The 22,664-nt window shown below is 43.1% G+C and overlaps 1 protein-coding gene across 1 annotated transcript in view; it reads left to right on the top strand.

Annotated features, from left to right (window-relative positions):
• Positions 1 to 13,889: 13,889 nt before the first annotated feature.
• The window catches only part of LOC146190790 (transient-receptor-potential-like protein), a 48,453-nt gene continuing 39,678 nt past the window's right edge, over positions 13,890 to 22,664 (top strand). Inside the window, exons 1-2 of the mRNA XM_084600236.1 lie at positions 13,890 to 13,996; positions 17,572 to 17,818. Of these exons, the coding sequence (XP_084456362.1) occupies positions 13,905 to 13,996; positions 17,572 to 17,818 (339 nt within the window). The 5' untranslated portion in view covers positions 13,890 to 13,904. The remainder of the gene's footprint in view (positions 13,997 to 17,571; positions 17,819 to 22,664) is intronic.

Here is a 22,664-nt window from a genome sequence, read left to right as displayed (position 1 = left end):
GATAATGACTAAAGTAAGGAATGCATGAGTCAGAGGAGTTGCACGATGTGTTTACAACAGAAGAGAAAGAATATACGAGTTTAAACACATCGATGTGTTTAGAAAAGAAGGGAAAAATTGTACGAGCAATAAAGCATCCAGACTCGAAGGAACAATGCAACAGGAAATTACCTTTTCGGTAATCTAGAAAGCTCAGTGATATATTCAAATATCTCCCGTTTACAGAAATAAAACAAACCAAACACCTTACCAATGCGGGTGCACGGGGCAATAATGATGTCATTCAACCAAGGCCTCTGTGCAATGAATGCTGAGGAGCATAGCTTCGGCATTAGTCAATGCACCGGAAAAGGCTACACTAAGCTAGGCCCAGTTGCTGTTTTTCGGTTCTCTGAGCTGAAAGACAATGCATGTGCTGATTTTGCGGAACCTCACGCGTGAGTTCGAGGTTAAGTGAAATCACCATCTCATCATCATCATCAGCCTGATTATACCCACTGCAGGGCGAAGGCCTCTCCCATATCTCTCCACTTAACCCGGTCTCACCATCACCAATCTCACAAATCACCATCTAATTGAGGTCAAAGTTGCCGGGTCCAGACTTTTTGCAGTTTCCGCGACTTGCGTTGCGGAATCAGAGCGCATGCGCTGGCACTTGGTGTTCGGTTACCCCCCGTTTGAACGACCAGGTGCCGCAGCCCGCTTCCACATTTCGGCGCTCCACTGTAATATCCGTTCAACCCGAAGCTACAAGATGACGCTTACCCTATATGGTCTCCTTAACAGTGTTTAAACGTGATTACGTTAAAGGCCCATTTCTCTAGAAAATCCGGCGTCACCGTTGTCGGCGTTGTGAGAATATATATATATATATATATATATATATATATATATATATATATATATATATATATATATATATATATATATATATATATATATATATATATATATATATATATATAGGTCATAGCTTTGTGTTGATATGGCGGGGCACTAATTGGTCGTATGGTTGTGTGACGTCACGTGACCACGTGACATTGCCGATTTGGCAGGAGCTGCCAACTCAGGCTTCTCATTTCATATGTGAGGGTTAGGAGAATCGAAACTTTCCGGGTCCCTTACATGAGAGCCAGATGTGAGATCGGCAAACATTTTTGAGGTTGAGGTGAGGTCGAAGTTTTTGAGCTGAAATGCCCACCTGTGGTAGCGAACTTAGTATTTTGGGTGCTTACGTATTGTATAAAAAAAAAATCGTTACACTTGCCTGTCCGATGGCTGATAGGCTTCCGGACCTCTTGGTGCGGGCAGCTATCTTGCGTACACGTTCCGCTTCAAGGCGGCCCGAGCAGCTCGAGCTGTGCGGTCGGAAGTCGGAGCCTCTCCGGCTAGCGAACAGGGCCGCCATGGGAATCGGTGGTCCCGGTGGTCCCGGGCTGAACGTGGTTGTCTTGCCATTGGCCTGCCGAGACATGGTGCTCTGCGATGCAGCCGACGCTTCCTCGGTCTGTGCGCCGATGGCCCGGCTTCTTCAGACGGGAGCAGCTCTGCAGTCAGCGCAAGAGAATGCGCACAGAGGAGCGAGCTTTTATTTATTTTTTTTTTATTTTTTGTTGGCTTTGGTGAAGAAGCTTAACTAAAAGTCAAACGGAGAAAAAGCACGTAGCCGCTTGAGTTTATCTAAGAAAAAAAAAAAAAAAAAAAAAAAAACGTGCTCTTGGGTAGAGCTGAAGTCGGAAATATCTTAACGGCCTTTTTGTGATAGAAAGTTTTTCGTACGCAGGATCAGCAACTCCAAGCTCAGCGTCTATGTGCGAAGCGTGGGTGCTGACGGAAGTTATGCGCTGTCGAGCGAAAGCCAAACGAGGGTGCTACCAGTTGGAATCTTAAATTAAATTTATACAAAACTAACCTTTCTGCTAACCCACAGATTTTTGCAATGAGTACAAGCTTCTCCCTGGCTTGGTGGTGAATTTCCTGGGGGAAATGCCTGAGGAAAATCAGTTTCACACTCCGGCTCGTGCGGGTCAACTGCATTAGTCGTAGCGCTCTTTGACTGCACTCTCCTTGCTAAATTGAAGAAACATTTATCATAATCGTTCTGTAGTGTTACACGGCTACCTCGGCACGCAAAAAAAGGAGAACCTCGCGAGTCCTCAAACGAGGAAGAGCAGAATATGTCTGTGAGTGTCCTTGGGAGGCCCGCTGCACGGTTTTCTGCGGCCTTACTCCCTGCCAAAGCGGTGGCCTTGGCCTTGTGACAAGTACATCTCCTGTCATAGAGCAGAGCTGCCGCGTGTCGCTGGAACCCCGCATTGCCGAGGTCGTAGGGGCAAGTTGGTCACAACTGCATAATCATTGCCACGGTCATGGAACGTGAATGCTGTTTTTGAATGCAAGCATTCATGTGCAAAAATTAAGCTTTAGTGAGTTTTAATGAGCCATGAATAATTAAAATGACATTGTTATTTGTGGTCGTCACGCTTTCAAGATTTATCTTTCCAAAAACCAAATTAGCCCTGAAATGCTATAATTGAGTGAAATGTAAGAACAATGTTTAATCTCATTTTTTTCCTAACGCTGCTTAAACATTACACACAGAAACTGTTGTATCTCATTCTAGCATTACTTAGCCTTCATATAGAAATTCAGCACCATTAAAATCATGCTAACGTAGACGTAGTTACACTGAAGGACCAGGCCCAGCAGTTATGACATTTCACTCTTGGACCCTAAAGCTTCAATCAACTCTGCATGAAGAATATTAAGCTACAAGAGCAAAATAGCGCAGTACAACATTACACAATACAAGTCACGCTCAAACACTCATCTGATTCAAGCTGTTCTCCGGCGCTCATGCTTACATATGCTATCACCAAAAGGTTTGTTGAGAACGGTTAAGCAGTGCAGTTTTTAAAATAATTCTTTAAATATGTGTATTACCTAAAGCTTTTACAGGGCCAGTGGCTTATTTGCAAAGTTCTGTTGGTTGAATTTTCGCTGTCAAATGGGAGAAAAACATTGGAACAGTAGTAAACTAAGTGATTGATGTAAGCTTTAGGTTCGTCTGGAACGTTCTTTAACATCGTAGTAATTTTTATTACCTTATAAGTTAGGGCTCCATAAATATTATTGAAACACGCAATGGTTTGCGAAAAGTTTTGTATTGACTTAATTATAGCTGGTACCTCTGTTGTCATTAAACATGAATTGTTAATTGGGCAACAAGCTTGTGTTATGTATTTGCATGTTACACTTGTGCCTGATTTTTCTGAAGTAAATGTTCAAGTTTATTATTAAAATTACAAAAATATTTCGAACATAATAAATATTTCTACAAATATTTTATCACTAACTTTGACATTTAGTTTTGTTTGAAACGTCGTTTAAATGTTTGATAAACATGAGCTATCATTAAATGCTTAATTGTAACACTATGATAACATTATTGCATAAAAAAATACCGTTATTTTAACTTTCGTAACAGAAATACAATAACGTTTCGAGCTACCTGGAAGAATCTAACGGCGTAATTAGGACGGCGATTCGTAATAACCTCAATCACCTCAAGCTACATTTGATGCCCCATCTAGGCATTCCCGGCCGCTAAGTTTTCCCTCTCCCCACTACGGACAATCCCTAACATAAATTTCCTATTGGAACTACCCGGCAAGGCTGCAGAGAATACGCCTGTGAAGCAAGCACTGGTCTTAACGGCTGTTTTGTCGCTGACAAAACAAGCCATATACTCACACTGCTACACGGCAGCTCCCAGAGTCCCAAAAGAGCAGGCTAACAGTCAATGTAGTCCCGAGGCGGGATGCTCCCGAACCACTTGAGGGACCTGTGGGTTCCAGTGGGCACCAACAGCGGCTATAGCACCGGTGGCGGCAAGTGTTGCTGTGAAGGCAGTGGTCCTTCGACAAGAGCTGAAGTAGTCCTGCCACGGGAGTTGCCGAGCGTAGCCGAACGATGGAGCCGTGTCAACGTGTGCTCGACATGCCGTTCTCGGCGGCGCATTACCTGCTGTGACTGACGGACGGCAAAACGCACATGCACATACACACGGTTTCTCTCTGTTCCGACGCGGGCCCTTATCATCCCCCTTTGTTCGCTTCTGCTCACCTCCTCCCTACACTCGTTGTTTAGTTCTTGTCTTCCACACCAGCCGTCTTTCCTAGCAGGCTATGATAAGAAACGCACCCTTTCTGGTAAAGCAAAGAGACAATGGGCTATCGTGATGTTCCCTACCATAGTTAGCCGATGAGCGGCGGGGAAGCACGTGGGCGGGGCAGGGATTCCCCCTCTCACTATTGATCCTGTAGGAGATATTGCATCAGAGTAGGACACGCGAGCGAGCTCAATCTGTACGTATCTGGGAACAAGGCTGCAACCTGGGATATCCGAAAATCGCAAGCACTTTCTTCGAGCGCGGTTCCAGCCTTGTCGGAAACGCACTAGACTGACGGGATAAGCGAAATTCAATTATCAGTGCGTTTTTGTTGTTTTTTTTTCTTCAAACATTATGGACAATATTCGCTTGTTTTGTTGTTCTCACGGCATGACAGAAGGACTCTATCTTTCGGCAACTGTTGTCTGCAGTTTTGACATAACAAACCTTCTATAAAAACCTCCCTCGGTTCATGCTGATTACAGTTCTTTAAGCGGCTATCGTCCTGTACGTCTCCATGCTTATGGTTTGCATTTCAAATCAAGTTCAGCGGAATTGAGACATTTCCACAATATAACACACTGCGCTTTCAGATAAGCGCTTATCTAAAGTCTAGACAAAGTGGCAAGAACATTAACTCTCTTCTCGCTTCTTACTTCAGTGAATTGTTCAATATTTACCTTTTTTTTTTTTTCAGTTTATGAGTTGCACAGATACGTAATATGTATCTGTGCAAACACGTGTTGTACGGTTCTTTTCTAACGCCTTAGCGTCCAGGTTCAGGCTCAACCGCTATCCCTAGACCGTTATCGAGCCTGCTGAAAAGCAGCTAAAACACTTGAGCTCCAGCATGCCGAACAAGGCAGTTTCGCCTACACGAGCTGACAAGCACGTGACGTATCTAGAAGCGGGCCTATCCTACCTGTTGCATATAGTACCGGTTCTAACCTGCTTCTAGCGATAAAAGATGGTACGACACTGAGCTGGATGTCTCACGATGAAGCATATAGATTATACCGGTCGTATTGTTCTTGAATGATTGGCTAAGCCATCACTTTATCAAATCATAGATACGTAACATGTCACAACAATGAGCTTGTTGTTCTTCAAGCTTCATGGCCCAGTTCAATGACGCCTTTTTCGCAACAACGCCTTACGACCCCAAAGAAAGCAAATATTAGCATCTGGTTTACAACTCTACAGATGTACGTAATGCTATTTAACGCGTGGTATTATTCACATGTTTTGAACCACACTCGGCGTTAGCGCACATCGCTTAATTACTTTTGCAACTCAGACATGTAAGGAAAGTCAATAAATGACATAGAGAAAAGGAGCGCGGCACGCTGGAAAAGCAAGGGCATTAAATGCTAATTGAGAAGCCTTCCCAAATACATATGTACGCTTCTTACGTTTTAGACCTTGCATATGCCTCCATATATATAGATGCAAACAATTTTTCATGACAGTTCCGTAATCTGACACCGCACTATCGGCAGTGGCCTCCACCAAGATTCACACAACCTATTTACGATGTGCGTACACGCACGATATGGAAGCAGAGATCTCTGAACAAGGTTGCGCACCGCCCGTAAGAGGTTTGCACCGCCGATGCAACACGGTGTACGACATGCAGCGCTTTTTCGCGTCGAGTGTCGAGTGTCGGCCGTTCTGCTGCCGGCGCTTTCTACACGCTGACCGACAGATACTCGGGAGGTTTATTGCCGCTTCATGATTTTCCTTTACGCCATTCTTTACTTTGCACTCATCCGCGGTTTCCTGGCCCCGCCCTCTTGATAAGGTACAATCGTCTGAGCTCTGCGTAGCGTCAAACGCAAGGACGGTATGTGACGATAGTCACAAGTACGAGGCTGTTCTGCTTGAAGCAAGAATAGACAGTATACTGTGGGTGGCAAAGTTAAGAACATAAAAGTTCTTATTTACAACGACATATCCTTATTTACAATGACGAGTGCACAACTAGCAGTCCTACTAGAAATTTATAATTTTTTTGGCTAGTAAAGGTAGTAGTAGTAGTAGTAGTAGTAGTAGTAGTAGTAGTAGTAGTAGTAGTAGTAGTAGTAGTAGTAGTAGTAGTAGTAGTGGTGGTGGTGGTGGTGGTAGTAGTGGTAGTAGTAGGGGTAGTAGTAATGGTAGTAGTAGTAGTAGTAGTATTAGTAGTGGCGGTGGTGGAAGTAGGGGTAGTAGTAATGGTAGCAGTAGTAGTAGTAGTAGTAGTAGTAGTGGTGGTGGTAGTAGTAATGGAAGTAGTAGTAGTAGTAGTAGTAGTAGTAGTAGTAGTAGTAGTAGTAGTAGTAGTAGCACTAGTAGCAGCAAAAGCCGCAGCAGTAATGAAAATTAAAAAAGAATATATGAAAAATAAATTAAAAAAAAGCAATTGTTTAGACAGTTTAGCCAATTTATAGGAAAATACTACCACCCTCCAAACACGTAACACTAACCCTTGGAAAGTGAGAACTTTCAGAACAATGTATGGTTAACAGACTCTCCAGAACAACTTGCCCAAGTTACTAAACAAATTACGCCAAGAACATTTACAGCTTGAATACATCCCGTTCAAGAACTTCAACAGTACGTTAAAGAACGCTAGGCAGTTTTTTTTTTTTTCTTACTTTCCTGCCCTTCAAACTTACTCGCCCCGTTATTTCTAATAGTGTGCCTTGTTAATAAATAATATCCGTTTTTTTTTTTTACATTCTTCAAATCAAAGTATTTCCACTCGTTTTACCTCACCATTATTGCATTTATTTTTGTTTTTTGCTGGATAAGTGAAACTGCATTTTTGCTTATTTCTTTTTGCCTAGAATCGCTGGTTATTAGCTAGTTTTGCCGCAACTTCTTTTAGGTAGCTATTTTTGCTTTATTGAATCAAGTGTTTTGTACGCTACTTCAGAGAGTTATTGCTTTCTTTCAGAAAATATGGCTCTTTATTTCAGAGTGAATTTCCGATTGTGAACATGTATCGTACTTACTTTTTCCCCTTAAGCAATGCCGTTGTGATGCTGTTTCAGGGTATGGAGGCCTGTGGCTCGTCAAGCTGTCTCTTATGAAAGCTTTTTCTGCAGACCTCCAGTGTATTGTATTCTTTATGGGACATAAATAAAGACATTATTATTATTATTATTATTATTATTATTATTATTATTATTATTATTATTATTATTATTATTATTATTATTATTATTATTATTATTATTATTATTATTATTATTATTATTATTATTATTATTATTATTTAGTAGTAGTAGCAGTAGTAGTATAAGACTTTTATTTTCCCCAAAATTGTAAGCCGTTCACGTCGACTTTCTGGGCGACTAGTCCACGCTGCTCTTCACCTTCAGTCGAGCCAGGTGGTGATGGAAGGGGAGGGATGAGAAACCGATTGCTGAGCTGCTGGGCGATGAAAGAGGTTTATTGGGACAGGTTCGCATAGGCGGAGAGGCACTTGGGACAGAAGGGGTCGGATCGATAGCAATATAGGAAAAGGTAGGAGGCTGTAATGAGTGCATTCATTTCGATGTGCCGAAGAAGGGTAGCCTCTGGCACAGCGAGTAATGGATAAGGGGGTGGTTATAAGCGCTTAACCAACAAAGCTGGAAGTAGACCTCCTAATTAGTGCTGCGCAGGAAGTCTCCCACCGCCCTCCATGAGCTTGGGCCAGGGAATAAACGTTGCCCATTTAGAATGTCGATGGTCCAACTCATTTCCGTCAATCTCTGAATGTTAAGGAACCCAATGGAGGAAGACAGCGAAAGGCTCTAGTGTGGAGACCGCTCGTTCGATCTCTTATTGAAGGAAAGGGAGTAGTGCGCGCTTATTTATGCGGATGACAGCCGAGTCTCAATACACTGTGTACTCCGAAGAATAGGAGAGGAGGACAAAGGACTGGAGGGCATGGACAGCGGCGAATATCTCAAGAGATAATGCGTACTGTGGGTGAAGGTATGGGCCAGCGGGATGAGTTTCAGGGGCTTCGAGCCGGGGATGGTACAGAGCGTAGCCACGGGATCTTCGAGGAACCACTAAGGAGGCATCCGTGTAGGCCGCTCCTTGGGTAGCGAAGAGTGCGGAATGGAGCTCCGCGGCCCCGTGCAGACGACCAGCAGGACAGGGTATATATATATTGGAAGGAAGCGGGAGGTACGAAGGTTGGCAGCCAGGAGGTGATGTGGAGAGGTTTTAGTGGAGACAAGAATGGGAGAGACGCCAGCCTGAGTGAGTAACTACTGACCCTGACGGGTAAGGGAAAGCCGGACTAGCTGGGCGACATGGTGAATATTGGTAAGAGAGCGGAGAGGAATCTAAAGACCCGTGGCAAAGAACTTAGTGGTAAAGATGGTGATAGGGATGTTTGGAGCAGCCTTGTACAGTCCCACCTGTGCGGACTCAAAGTTACTTAGTTGAGTGTGGGTGAATTTAGCGTAAGGTACAAAGTAAAGTAACTTGCTGGGGGAAAATGCATGGACAACTCGGTAATTATATGAGCCTCGTGCAGACCTGAGCGCTGAGTGATCACACGCCGAAGTAGGTGAGTTACCGAATGGCAGGTGGCAACGTCACAGTAGAGGACTTGCACATTCTTGGCTGCATGCAAAGGGAAGCCAGGAACTGTGCACTTTGTCACGACGGGAATGGCAGTACCATAGATATGTAGGGATATTAGAGGGTTATGTGTGCGCTGGTACGAAGAGTGGTTGAGAAAGAGATGCTCGGATTTTTTAGCAGCAGGTGAGAAAGGCGTCGATGAGGTCAAGGACACGTTGCAAGGTATGCTGCACATGACTTGGAGAGCCAGACGAACCGCTTAAAGTGACACCGTCAGCCTGAAAGATGTGATGAAGGTCGGAAACTTGTGCTAGTTCGGAGGCAAGGGGAATAAGATTGCAGATATTTTTCACAGAAAGAGTAAATGTATTTTTGCCGGCAGCAGTGGCTCGCACGATGGCATCCCAATATGCCCAGAGGAAGTTTGTCTTTTCACATTTTAAGATATGATGAAAACTCCGGGATAACTGTGAAGGAAATGGGTACCAGTTGCAAAAAAAAAAAAAAAAAAAAAAAAAAAGAAAAAACTCAGTGCGTCTACATTTCTTCATACGGAGATCTTCTTTCATACTTTTGTTGCGTTTTGCATACAAACAGAGTATTAAACGCATTAGAGATTATAAACGGGCTGACTTTGACACGATTAACCGCTTATTAGCTCTCTTTCTGAACGAATACTTATCGGCGTTTTCACTGCGTTCTGTTCACATTAACTGGGAATTGTTTGACGGTGCCGTTGAACGTTTCACTAACGCTTTTATGCCGCTGAGGTCCTTGAGGTCCTTAACAGGGAATCACCTTGGTTTTATAATCTTTTGAAAAGACTCTCTAATAAGAAGAAGAGCTTGTTTCGCTCTGCAAAGTTGTCCAACGATGGGAATCCTACTTTTTGGCTACAGCTGCGCAGAAAGCTGCACTAAAAGCGCCAAGGATGCATTATCAACAAGAAATACACTTCCATAATGCAACTTACATCTTCTGGCGGTATTGCATTTACATTTAACAAATGTGTTTTTAATACTTAACAATGTTTTTGCGGCGGATTTCTCTGTCAGTGTTCCACTTGACAATCGTGGGTACCTTGTTTTTGATGTTCCAATGGATCGAGTTCTATTCGAGATGTCAGGCGTTCTAATTATAAAACAATCTTAAGGTTTCCTCCTTCTGCGGTGTTGACAACAATAATTATATTTTTATTAACACAAAGTCCACCTGTTCCATAATACTTACTAATTGTTTAATCAATCTCTAGAAACAGGTTGTATTCCCGATGATTGGAAAGTCGGGAAAGTGATGAGTTGGGAAATAAATATTGTCCTAACAACTTTCGTCACTCACTGTTTTTCTTGCAAAATCATAGAACATGTCATATGCTCGCATCTTATTTCCTTTTTAGAATCAAATTCATTTTTCAAAATTTCCTAGCACGGATTTCGTAAGCAATTTTCATGCGAAACTCAGCTAATATGTTTCACACATGACCTTCATTGCATCTTTGATCGCGGGTCTCAAGCAGATTGCGTATTCATTCACTTCCCTAAAGCGTTTAGCAAGGTCTCTCCCGAGCTTCTGTTCCTGAAATTAAGTATAACCTTAATATAGAGACTAATGCACTGGCATGGCTGCACTGCTTACTTTCTAGCCGTTCACAATATGTAACGGCAAAGAACGTTGACTCACATCCTTTGCCTGTCCGTTCTGGCGTGCCTCAGGGTCCGTCTTTGGGCCCCTCCTATTTCTCATCTATATAAATGGCTTACCGGCTAACATTTCTTCTGCAATTAATCTTTTCACTGATGACTGTGTTATTTACCGTGAAATTAGGGAGGTTAATGATGTAGTTCGCCTTTAGTCTGACATTAACAAGGTGCTCGATTGATGTAACAAATGGAATATGAAAATAAACATTGATAAGTGCAAGCATGTGCACATTTCTCGCCATTCAAACCCGCCCAATACTTATCCATTAACAATTTATCTTGATACCTGTGTTATCTTATGATTACGTTTCTTCTACCTTATCCTGGAAAGCTCACGTTGACTACATCATAAATACCGCCAACCGCATGCTTGGGTACCTTCCCAGAAATTTCACTCGTTCATCCAGTTCATTACAATTATTGCTTTACAAAACTTTGGTACGCCCAAAATAAGAATGTTTATCATCTGTTTAGAGCCCCGGCATTGATTAATGTCTTTTCGATCTGGAGGCTGTGCAGAACAGCGCCTGTCGTTTCATATTTTCTATCACAGAACAAGTATTGTTACTTCCGTGAAATCAAGTTTGTCCCTTCCATTTCTATCTCATCGTAGGTCAGTAGCGCCATTATGTCTATTTCATAAAATTTATCACAACAGCTATCTGAAAGACGTATTACTGAAAAGACCATCTTACATATCAACACGCATCGATCACCGCCATAAAGTTGGGGTTCCATCTTGTCACACAAAATGTTTTCATGATTCATTCATAGCCAGAACTTGTGTCGGCTGGAATCACCTTCCCCATTATATTATTATAACGTATTTCGCAAAGCTATTGTTTCCATTTGAATGTTTTTATGCTTGTAACTATGTGAATATTACCCTCTAAAATGTGTTGCACTGTATCCCCGCTGCATTTTGAACATACCATCTTCTTTATTTGCGGCTATTTCTATACACTTGTTTTGTTTTTTTTTCTCTTTGTCATTGCTGTATTTTTCGTGCTTTTATGTATCCTCACTCCCCTCCGTAATGCCCTGGGGCCTTGAGAATAAAATAAATAAATATCAACTTCAGACATCGTGGGTCGACTGCTTGCAAAGCTGCTAGCGGAGAGCACATCTTAGCTTGACAATTGTGCCCAACGAAAACTGCACGAAGGCGGTAATCGACAACACTATACATATCACCACCTGCTGCCTCATTTATGGCCCCTCGCTAAGCAAACGTCAATGACACCATATGTTCACCTCGACTAAGATGCCTCGGCATTGCCTTAACTCTCTCTCAGAACCGGGTTTATGCACCAGCCTCGTATGGAATTAAATCGAGCACCACGCAACTTAAAGCTGCTGGAAAGAATAGCGTGAGGCCACGACACTCCGGATCATAAACTCAATTTAAATGGAGGTAGAAATTAACGCGAATAGACCTGTAAAACCTCATCGTATAGGGAGACCATAGCTGCACGAATTTGGTGGCTCAAAAGATAACAAATTGCACGTGCCAATTTTTCTTGGGAGAACAGGATCTCCCGCTCTTAACCACGTGATCGGGTTAACTCGAAGCTAACACATCTGACTATGGATTCTGAAAATAACGGGAGCACCACCATGGTAGTAAAAGTGGCGTGACGTATACAAGCTCTGCGAGACCCGCAACAGCGGCAGGGGACGACGCACGTCTCCATACATGGACGACCGTTGGGGAGTGAGAGGGGTTGTCCCGCAAGAAAACAGAGCGGTAGCCGAAGCCCGAGCGGCGCAATCCGCGGCTGAGCGGGCCACCGGGATGTTCGAGGGAAGAAGCCTCGGCAGAGCTGGCCTAGTCGTTCAGCGGTTTCCCTTAATTCCATTTCTCGGAGGGCGCCCAGCAGGCGACGCGGACCAGTCGGTGGCTGGGCACAAGGCCGGCCCGACACGCCAGATCGACACCGGTCCGGGCCAGTGTGACGGCAAGGACAGGATACTACGTCGCCTCGTCATTTGGAGCAAAATAGAGAGCTCTTTCCCCTATTTGGAAGAGAGATAAGAGCTCTCTGTCGCACCTCCTCAAAGTGAATCTGCGGTCTGCCTCACGGTGGGTACAGCTCCTCTTATTGTTCTAACAAGACTCCGTTCTGAAGCATCCCTCTGGTTCTTCCCAGTCTTGTCTAATCTCTTCTCTCTTCTTTCTTTGTTTACTTGTTCATCTGGTGGACTTCTGTGCCGTTTTATCTTTCCCACCACGCAGAAAACGAACATGGACCAAAAAACCGATCACCCGGACGCTTCGAATCAGCGGAAGAAGTTTGGGTCAAGGTTCGTGCTACAAGTGCAATGTACTCTTCGATACGCAATAGAGGAAAACTATAGTCGAAGTAAGGCAGCCTGAGGGTAACAGGTTAAAGGAGAGGGATACATATGCAGCAGTGGTATACTCAAAGTCCCTGTAACTATTACGAAGGTATTTTACCATATTACCAAGAGCTCTAGCGGCGTCTTGTCTCCGAAAGGTGAGGGTGAGGAGTTCAAATCTGTTAGCCGACTGAAGCTTCGCGCCGACAGGGGTGCTATAAAACAGGCTTCCGCAGGTCTCGGTATTACTTTTGACAAAAAGTAGAATGTCATCACCAGTCTTGACGAAAGCTATATGGACTGGTTAAACGTAGCTATAATCACCCAAGTCGATAAAATGGCAACTCTGAAACCTGTCGAGAAGTTCCGTGTTGGTTATTGAACTGTTGCACATATTTTATTGAAGACACTAATTGAGGCGACCAGCCGCGTATTTTCTGGCTGTAGAAGAAACCTCACTTGTATCCATTGTATCGCGCTCATCCAAATTTCTGTTTAACGAAACCGAAACAACATATGTATTATTCTTTCTGAACCTTAGAGAAGACTGAAGGTAGAATACAATGACAAGCCGAAATTGCATTCCATTAAGTGAGAATCGCCAGTTCACGACTCGGTGTTCAAGGAAAGATCTGTATGGGTGAAAGAGCACTGAGAAAAGTAGTGCGATTATATTCATTTGAAAATGCATAGACAAAACTCTAGGCGTCCGACCAGTGAATATCTCTGTGACCAGATACTCATCCTTTAATCGCTTCAATTTGGCAGCTCCTGCAGATTGAAGTACACCGACTAACAAATGTTGTAGCGATATAGGCCTAAACATGTATATGAATATAGAGAGTTTATATTCACAAAAAGGGTTACGAGAAACTTTGTTCCAGCATAAATTATTCTGGCGGAAAGAGGCGAAGTATGCTTAGCTTTCCCAAAGAACTTTTACACCACGCTTAAGAAAAAAGAGTTGCCTTATTAATTTCGCCGTGAAACGAACCCCAGTTGGTGAACAACTGACCCCACTGACTTGGCTTCTGCAACGCGACAGGCGCAAGGAATCCGAGATGTCCATTCGGAGCGAGGACGAGAACACCTCGTCCATGTTCCACTTCACATCCAAGGTGCGCTCCATGAAGCACGGCATCGTTACCAGGAAACTGCACCCGCTCGAGAAGAAGTACCTGCTGGCGGCCGAGCACGGAGACATACCCACGGTCACCAGGTATGAGGAGAGATGAGCAAGCAGTGGAGGCACAACAATTAATTCAGGGGTTTCAGGATGCGGTTTTTTGTGCACAAAAAGGTTTATTGCACCGCGTCAGAGGCGGAGGAACATATTTTGAGTTCGAAGCGGAAATCAGGTGTGCTCCGTACGCTTATGCTCTTGCAGCTCTGTATTAAAGGACATTATTATGGCCGTGATTATTAACAATAAAAGTTTAATGTGTTTGGAAAAAACGCACCCTGTACAGTGAATCTCTAACGAAGGAATCACACTGCCTTTCGACTAACATTAGTTTGAATTTTGAACAAGCACTGATTTGACTTCAAGCTGAGTTCGGTAGAAGAATACCTCACCCGCACCACTAATGTATCGTGAGGTGTTCAAACTGACAAAGATTATAGTCAAGTCTTGTAAATGAATAAGGGTGAATAATGCTGCGCCGCTGTAACTTTCATATAATAGGCTTACAAACAGATCGGTTCCTGAAAATAGTTTTGAAAAATTGCGGGCACGGTAGTCGCCATGAACGTCCTAGTTTTGAAATTTACTCTAAATGTTCTAAATGGGATCCGCTTACATAAGAGCTTAAATATAGGTTGAAATTTTACCTGCAGTTCTTGATGTATCTATTTTTAAATTTATTTACTTTATGAGTTTACTGTGTGTAGTCTCTTCAATTTTTGTTTGAGAATAGATCCTATTATAAAACACAACAAGGAATAAAATTATGCACTGTAAGCAAGAAATAAATTTATGTGTGCTTTTTCTTCATGGTGATAAACATGTCATTATTGTCATCTATGGAAGCTTCGTTAAGCATCAAAATGCGAGGTGTCTTAGAATATTGATTCTACTTCCAGTAGTGCAAAATGCATTGATTGAATGTTTACTTGCACCTTATATTACCTGATAGAAACAAGGTAAGCCTCAAAAATTGCAGGTTTGAGAAAAATGCAGATAAAGCCTTTGAAAATGTCCGCCTTTGCGCTCGATGTGATCATGAAAAATGATCAAAAAAGCGTGTTCGAACTCGCAATGCCCAAATGCATGTATTACATTTTATTCAAGCTAAAGTAAATGCGCTGTTATAAAGTTATTGAAAAATATAGAAAATATATATATTTTTTTTCTTTTTGTCACAGCAATGCCTTAGCCCACCTTAGACCTTAGTCCAATAGTAATAAGTAATATTAACAATAACAGCCAGCAAACCTTTATTAATACGACCGCGTGGATCAACAGCGCGAGCAAAACGAAAGCACTTGAACTTCGTTTAGTTATGCTGTTCAACTATGCATTTTACTTCGACTCACCATCCCGCCCAGCTATCTGCGCTAAGCGAAACATCAGCATGATCGATTCCATTTTGTCTTAATTCATGCAAGCCACACTATAAACGTAATATTTTAAGCACCACCTATCTTTTTTCTCCCGCAAAGCAGAACTGGAAAATTGGCATTGTTTTCTTTAATGCAGTCATTGCGCGCTTTGATGTAGATGTAATTCCAATAATAATGTTTAGTGTCCACTTCAGTAGGGGATATCTGTAGTAGTAAGGTCACTTGTAGTTACTGTATTACGTTAGCTTTAGCACGTTTCATAGCTCCACGCTTCTTGAAGGATTTCACCTGATTTTATGCTGTCTTTGGTGCATCCCTCAAATTAGAACAGGAAATATCGGCAGCTTGGCGACAAAAGGGCGCTTGAGCCATGCATTTGCCCATAGAAAATAAGTGAGTGTAGGCCGCCGAAAATAGCCTATTTATTTTTACAGCATGCGCAGGGGCTTCGTTGCCTTAGCCGGGTAAATATTCGTGTAGGGCGCTAACCTCGCCAAACTACAGCGGCCAAAAATAACGCAATTTGAGCTAACATTTTCGGCTGATAGCCAGGAGCGAGGCTTATGCGAAGATACGTATTCAACAGCTCCCACTATCTGCAGTATCCGTTGGCCTCGGGTTTTGCTGAGTCAAGTGAAGCGAACTTGTGATTCCTACTTCACAGAGAATGCCACGATAGAACATCGTTTTTACACTGACATTTCTGACCGACAGAATAAATTATCTCTATGCCATTCGGAAAAAATGCCCACATTTGAGAAACATTCCTAGAAATAGAGAGCTTGAAGTATAAAAAAAACGTATTTTCAATAAGAAATTCGCAGCCGCAGTAGACGTAATTTGCTTTTTACAAATACAGCTCATAGACTAAAACCCACAAATTAACTTTTAAGTCAAGACATTTAGTTGATGAGCGTTAACGGGCAGTTCGAAGGCGGGGACAAGACGATGTCATATCAGTTTTATAAAGGAAGAAAATTATATGTTCTTAAGTCAGTCAGCACGAGGAACTCCACCGCTTTTTTCCCCGCCTAAAACCGATACTGAGCGCATAAGATGTGCGGTGAAAACGATACGTTCGCTGATGACGTGTCGCAGTTACTATGGTGCCAAGTTCAAACCGCCTGCTCTACTGTGACGTGTGACGACGTGCGATCACGTGTGATAAGCTTTCTTTCAATAAGACACTCTAAAAAAAAAAAAAATCTACCGTGCAGTTCGTTCTTTTTGCTAGCACGAAGTGACGAAGCAAAATGACGCACTACCTTTTAAAAAAAAAACACACATCCAACATACAAAAACATACAGGTTTCATTCCACTCTTCAAAATCTTCCTTAGCATTCTATTGATTTCTTGTAAAAAGACTGCTGAAAGTCTTTAGGAAGTCTAAAGAATGTTGACGAATACTATTGTGAGGGCAACGAGCGTAAGAGCTCTTGTACATGGGCAGTCTTAAATCGCGGAGAGGTGACGACGACGTGATTTCCTAATCCAGTATATAGTTTCGAGCCCTGACAACGCATTACGTGCTGTAAAGCAGGGTTGAGAAATAAACACTGCGGACTGTGTACTTTTGGCATAGGGTGTATGCACAGCCGCACATACAGTTCGAAATTGGCGCAACAGTCTGTGAAACATGCCATTGTCGTCGAGCTTCTTGAGCGTCTCTAGCGCTCAGTTTGATTCTGCGCGATGAAAAATAAAATGCTACATTCCCTAGCGCTGCAGCGCTTTTATTCATTTTTATGCATTTCAAACTAACATAACATCGTCTTGGTCACAACTTCAAACGCCCACTGGCACCAGCCCCACAACAGCGTTAACTGACAACTTAATTTTACGAGTCCGCGCTAATTATATACGCAATTATGAATGTTTTGCAGAAGTTAAGCCCGTTGTGGCTGAGAGTTTGTTCCTCTAAGCATTTCCAAATTTCAAGTTTCATATTTTAGGAACTTTTGAAAGTGTTGGCCCAAACACCAGGCATATTGCATTTGTTTACTGTTCCTTTCTCTTTACACCTGTACCAAATACAAAGTGTCACTTCCTTTCATGTGCGCGTGTGTGTACGCGCACGTGGTTGTCTGGAGTATAACGACAACAAAGGTCAATCAATCCGACCATAATAGAACAGAGGTAACTAGGAAGAAAGGACCGTTTTAAACGCTTCTTCTCGTAATGGCCAGCCGCGCTAATCACATAAACGCACCGGGCTATGCCGTGCATGACAGAATCCTAAACCTGGCCAAGACCCGTTCCGAGGTGCTCGACCTGGACATCAACTGCGCCGACTCGCTGGGCCGCACCGCGGTGCACATGGCCATCGAAAACGAGAACCTGCCACTCCTCGAGACGCTGCTGGCGGCCAACGTCGAGGTACAGGACAGCCTGCTGCACGCCATCAACGCCGAATACGTGGAGGCGGTCGAACTGCTGCTCGACTACGAGGAGAGCACCCACATCGAAGGCGAGAGATACGTGAGTGCACCGCTCTGTCCCGAAGCACGGGGGAATGTGTATACGTACTGCGCCGCGGCAGCTGCCGTGCTTTTCTGGCGTTTCGCAGTGGTAATGGTTACGACAGAAGGCATGGTCTGGTAACATGTGTTTAGAAATGAACACCATTGGTCATAGACCAAAGACTAGTAGATTTATAACACGAGGTTAATTACTCGCTGGCATCCGCGCAAGTGCAGTAATACGGCTACACTGGAAAGCTGTACAGGTTACATAGGAACAATGTACGTATTAAAAAAAAATCGTCCTGACCAGAGCATTGAAACCGAACCCCTTCCTATCCGGGGCGGTCTCTTAACAACTAGGTTAACCAAGTGGAGTAGCAAATGGAAATGCGAGAGCGAGTTGATCAACAGGTGAAAGTGAGAATGGTGTCCGCTCAATAGTCCACAAAGAATCCGCCAGGAATGCCATACCATACAATACCGTTACCATACCATAGCATATCTCATCTGCACGCGTAATACGAGGGGGAGGATTGGCTGCGTACACTCTAAAGAAACCTTTTCGCGGATGTCTCCGGCAAAATAGTAATGAAAAATAAAGAACAACTCAGCGTGATATACGACTCCTGTTGTAACGTTGAAGAGGAAAAAATAAATCGATAACGCACTCTGTAAACGTTACCGTTCTAATTTTTGCTTTGCAATTGTTTCATCCGCTTATCGCTTCCTCAACATCTACCATGTGTGTGATTCAGCGTGTTAAGATAGAATGAATGAGTAATTCGTTTGTACTTTTTCGACTGCTGACTGCAGTGATCGTAAACCATAGCTTCCACATGCAATCGCACTGCCGAGGGAAATAGAAAGTGAATGTCCACAGAAGAATGAAATTTCTGTTCTTGAAGGCAGCTGCACACTACTGCTCTACGAGTACCCAGACAATGAATATAGGACAATGACTTCGAGTACCTCCACTTTTTCTGCCACGTATGCTTTCTGCGCACCGCTGTAATTCTGCACGCATGCCACTCGTTGCGATTAGTAGCAACTGCAGGTTCCGCATGCTCTGCATTGTTCTGCATGCTACGTATACAGGCAATGTGCCTCATATCATGCTTATCTGACATTTTTCATGCCTCCATCAATCTAGGCCTTCAATACGAAAATTATCAGAACGAGGGCGGAAAAAAACATTGTCGAGGAGATATCTCATGCACAAAGATGGAATGAGCATACTCCGCTAGTAAGCAGTGCACAGGTATCATTCGCAATGTCGGCCAGTCGTTTTCCACAAAAAAATAAAAAGAAAGAAGAAATGCCCGCCCATTGAGACTAGGAGCCAAGCAATTGGTGTTGGAAATATTACGAAAAAATTTTAGGTGTTTTTAAAAAAAGCGAGAAGGTGAAGAGAGTCTTGCTGCAAACTTTATAACCATAAAGACAGGTTTGCTACGCCATTAAAACATCTGAATTCCAATTGAAATGCTGTAGCCAACATCTGGGGCACTCTATATGTTTAGTTTATTTTAAATTGACAAGTCATCAAACGCCACGTTCAGCGTTGAAAGACGCGCTTATAGACCTGACTTGCGTATGCTCTCCATCATTGCGAAAAAATATTTCCACTATAAAAGCTTAAAATTTACTAAACAGTGACTCCAACTTGAACACTGAACATTAAGAGGCGGAAGAGACGGATGCGCAGAAGTAAAGATGATTCGCCAAAAGATATTATGGCCCGCGTCAGAGCACTCTTCGGGAAATAAACAACCAGTAAGTAACCAAGGACAACAGTTAAGTTTAATTCACGGGGGTTTCATGTCCTAAAGAGACTCCAGCTGCGAGGGACGCCGTATTGAAGGCACTGAAAATTTCGACCACCTGAGGATCTTTAACGTGCACTGACATCGCACAGGACACGAGCGCCTTGCTTTTTCGCCTCCATCGAAAAGCGGCCGCCGCGGGCGGGATTCTATTCCACATGCTTGGTCACAGAAGCCGAGCGCCCTAACCACTGCACCACTTAAATGTACTGTATCGCACATGTAAAGCACAGCCAGTGCGGTGAAAAAGAAACAACTACGGATAACAGAAAACAGGTACGAAATTTTGTATGCAAATCAATCTTTGCTAACCTGTTTCCTACTCAAAAGAAAGCTGCCATTAATTCCACATTCTTGCACAAATTGTTGCGAATGACGTCAATTTTTGTTTCACTGAGTGATTTGGCAACACAATTTTTTCTTTAGAACTGGATACAACATTGGTCAGCCAACAAGTGGGACATACCGGGGCAAACAGAAAGCGCGCATTCCGCAGCGCACAATTCCTGACCGTTCCATGCTCCTGTTCTTGCTCCTTTAGACGAAATGCCTAGGCCTCTGTTTGCTCAGATAGCGAGGACAAAAAAGCCTATACGAGGCTCTCCGCCGAAGGAGATCAAGTTTGCGTACGAAAGACCTGCTCAGTCGACGCAAGAAAGCCGCGTGAAAAATGCGTGGTCAACCGGCACATCGATAGCGCTTCAGTACGGCATGAAATCGTGCTCGCCTCCTGAAGCCATAAATTAGGCATACGCATTTGCGACCTACTAGTTGGCTCTCATTTTACTCATTAACAATTGTAGACAGTTACTATTAACCGAAAAATTGTGCGTATCAGATAAATTGCAATCTAGACAGCTGTCGGGAAATTTGTTATTGTCCTTGTTCTCGCGGCCCAAAGGCGTAATATTGTTCTATAAATGTGCGTTTTCATCGTAGTACAAACTTTCATTTGCCTAGAATGGTATGTAACATCAACATGCGGTCACGAATAAACATGGCTTATTTGTCATACGCCTCAATTTCTGTTCTCCCGCATGTAGTCTATATTTAAATTCCGAATATAGAGCGGATACGTACTTCGAATATTTTCGCATTATAGTTAGATGAGCTAATGCCTATGAAAATATATCATGAGAAAATTTAAATTGGGTCTTTTTGAGCTAGTTGGCTTGACATTGTTTTTGCGATAGGTGAGACTACACCGTATTGCTGTAAAAAAGCTCGTACCGTTCTTCGCGAAGGAAAATGCAGGACTTCGATCATTTTATATTTTTGTTTGTACACTGCATACGTGCTACACCAGCAATATATTTGACCAGCTCCGTGCAATAATGGTAAATCAGTAATTTATAGCGCGTTATACACAGAAGAACGAAAGAACGCCGCCATTATTACTGGAATTATCACTGCATCTGCGCTTGCATAAGTTGAATTAAAAAAGCTAATGCGACATACAGCATTAGGTCTCTCCAAATGCTTGCGTTAAGGGCACATAAGCGTGCACGTACCTTCTCTAAAGTTGTCTAGTGCCAACTGACGCGTTTACTTATGTTCACGCAACAAACCGGGAAAGGGTATGTTGCCGTGCGCCAGCGAGGTAAACAAAATTTTACGGTGGACTTGAGCTCCATGAAGTTTCCCTCTGTCCACGTTCACACAGTAAATACGGTAGTGCTCAGAATGTTTTACCATGGCATTTTTTTTTTTGCTAATAGTGTCAGCTGATACACTGGTCTCAAAACAATTCAACAAAGTGCTGTTCCAAATAATAATCTACAAACAGCTGCTTCCCATGATATCAAATTCGTGGATGACTGATTTCTGCTTTGTTAGTCCACTGCATAGCCTGACAGACACGTGTTTCCTTCTAGCATGCACAAAGGGCATTCTTCCTTTTAGAGAAGCCGCCTGGCGCATTATTTAGACATCACGTGTCGTTATACGTGACAGCAGCAGCTACCGATTCCTTCAGTCTCGCTAAACATAACGAAACCAGCGACAAAAACCGGAAACGTAAGCTAGGCTAAACCTGACTGTTTATTGACAAGCGACGAAAAACGTCAGTTGTTAGTGCGGCACTGTACTGTGCACTTGCTTTTTTCTCGTTTTTTTTTTTTTTTTGCGTTGGTCTTATTACGTCAGAACCACGCCAACTAGCCCTCCCGGCTGCACTGTTTCAATTCAGTCTTAACAGCAGACGTTTACTAGTCAGCATGACATAGGTGAACACATCTTAGCTATTAAAAAAAGACGTTCGATTTAGCGCTGTTAAGTCACATGCAAATTAAGTGCGCTAGCAATTCGTTTTACTCTTCGGCTTCGGTTTTAGGTCGCACGTACTAATTAACATACTGTCTTCTACCACGTTATGTAGAAGACCAGCCGAAATAGATATTAAGCCCCACTCTAACCAAGCCGTATGAACGTGTCTGCATGTTATATATGACTCGCGCATGCGTTTGACTTGAGATCCATAGGTTTCAATCCCATCTCTGCTGCCCAAGTTGACAGCTCCTGCCACTTCGGCTATGACATCTGGCCTCTTGACGTCACAAAAACTACCGACCAATTAGTGCGTGGTGATATGTCCCCTTTCAACTACTACCTACCGGAGGCATGCTAGTGAGGGGGAGCGCACAAACACCTTCCACCTTTGGCGCACGAAAAGTGGAATAAACGTGTTTTAAATCAATCAATCAATCAATCAATCAATCACAAACAAACATCGGCAAAATGCGGGAGTAGGTGTCTTAGTTTTTGGTGCTCTAAAATACAGCTACCATGAAGCAAGCAGTAAAGCGTCAAAGAGCCATGAACTATGATTTCGTAGACAGCGCAAATGTTTGCTATATAATAGGTGCGCTCTTCGTTATCGTTATACAATAATAGTTGGGAAAGTGTAAGCTCGGGCTTGCGTTTGCCCAGCATATATACTTAATCTGGGCTGCTCTCAGACCAATCTTATCGCTCACCCTTGGGGAGTGCACTGAAGGTTCCAAGTTAGCGGATATCGCCGAAGATAAACTTACACCACCA

Source organism: Amblyomma maculatum, chromosome 4 (assembly GCF_055883805.1).
Source record: "Amblyomma maculatum isolate TAMU_Amacu chromosome 4, ASM5588380v1, whole genome shotgun sequence".
Taxonomy (NCBI): domain Eukaryota; kingdom Metazoa; phylum Arthropoda; class Arachnida; order Ixodida; family Ixodidae; genus Amblyomma; species Amblyomma maculatum.
The sequence above is the reverse complement of the archived record's forward strand: the minus strand, read 5'-3'. Positions and strand labels throughout refer to the sequence as shown.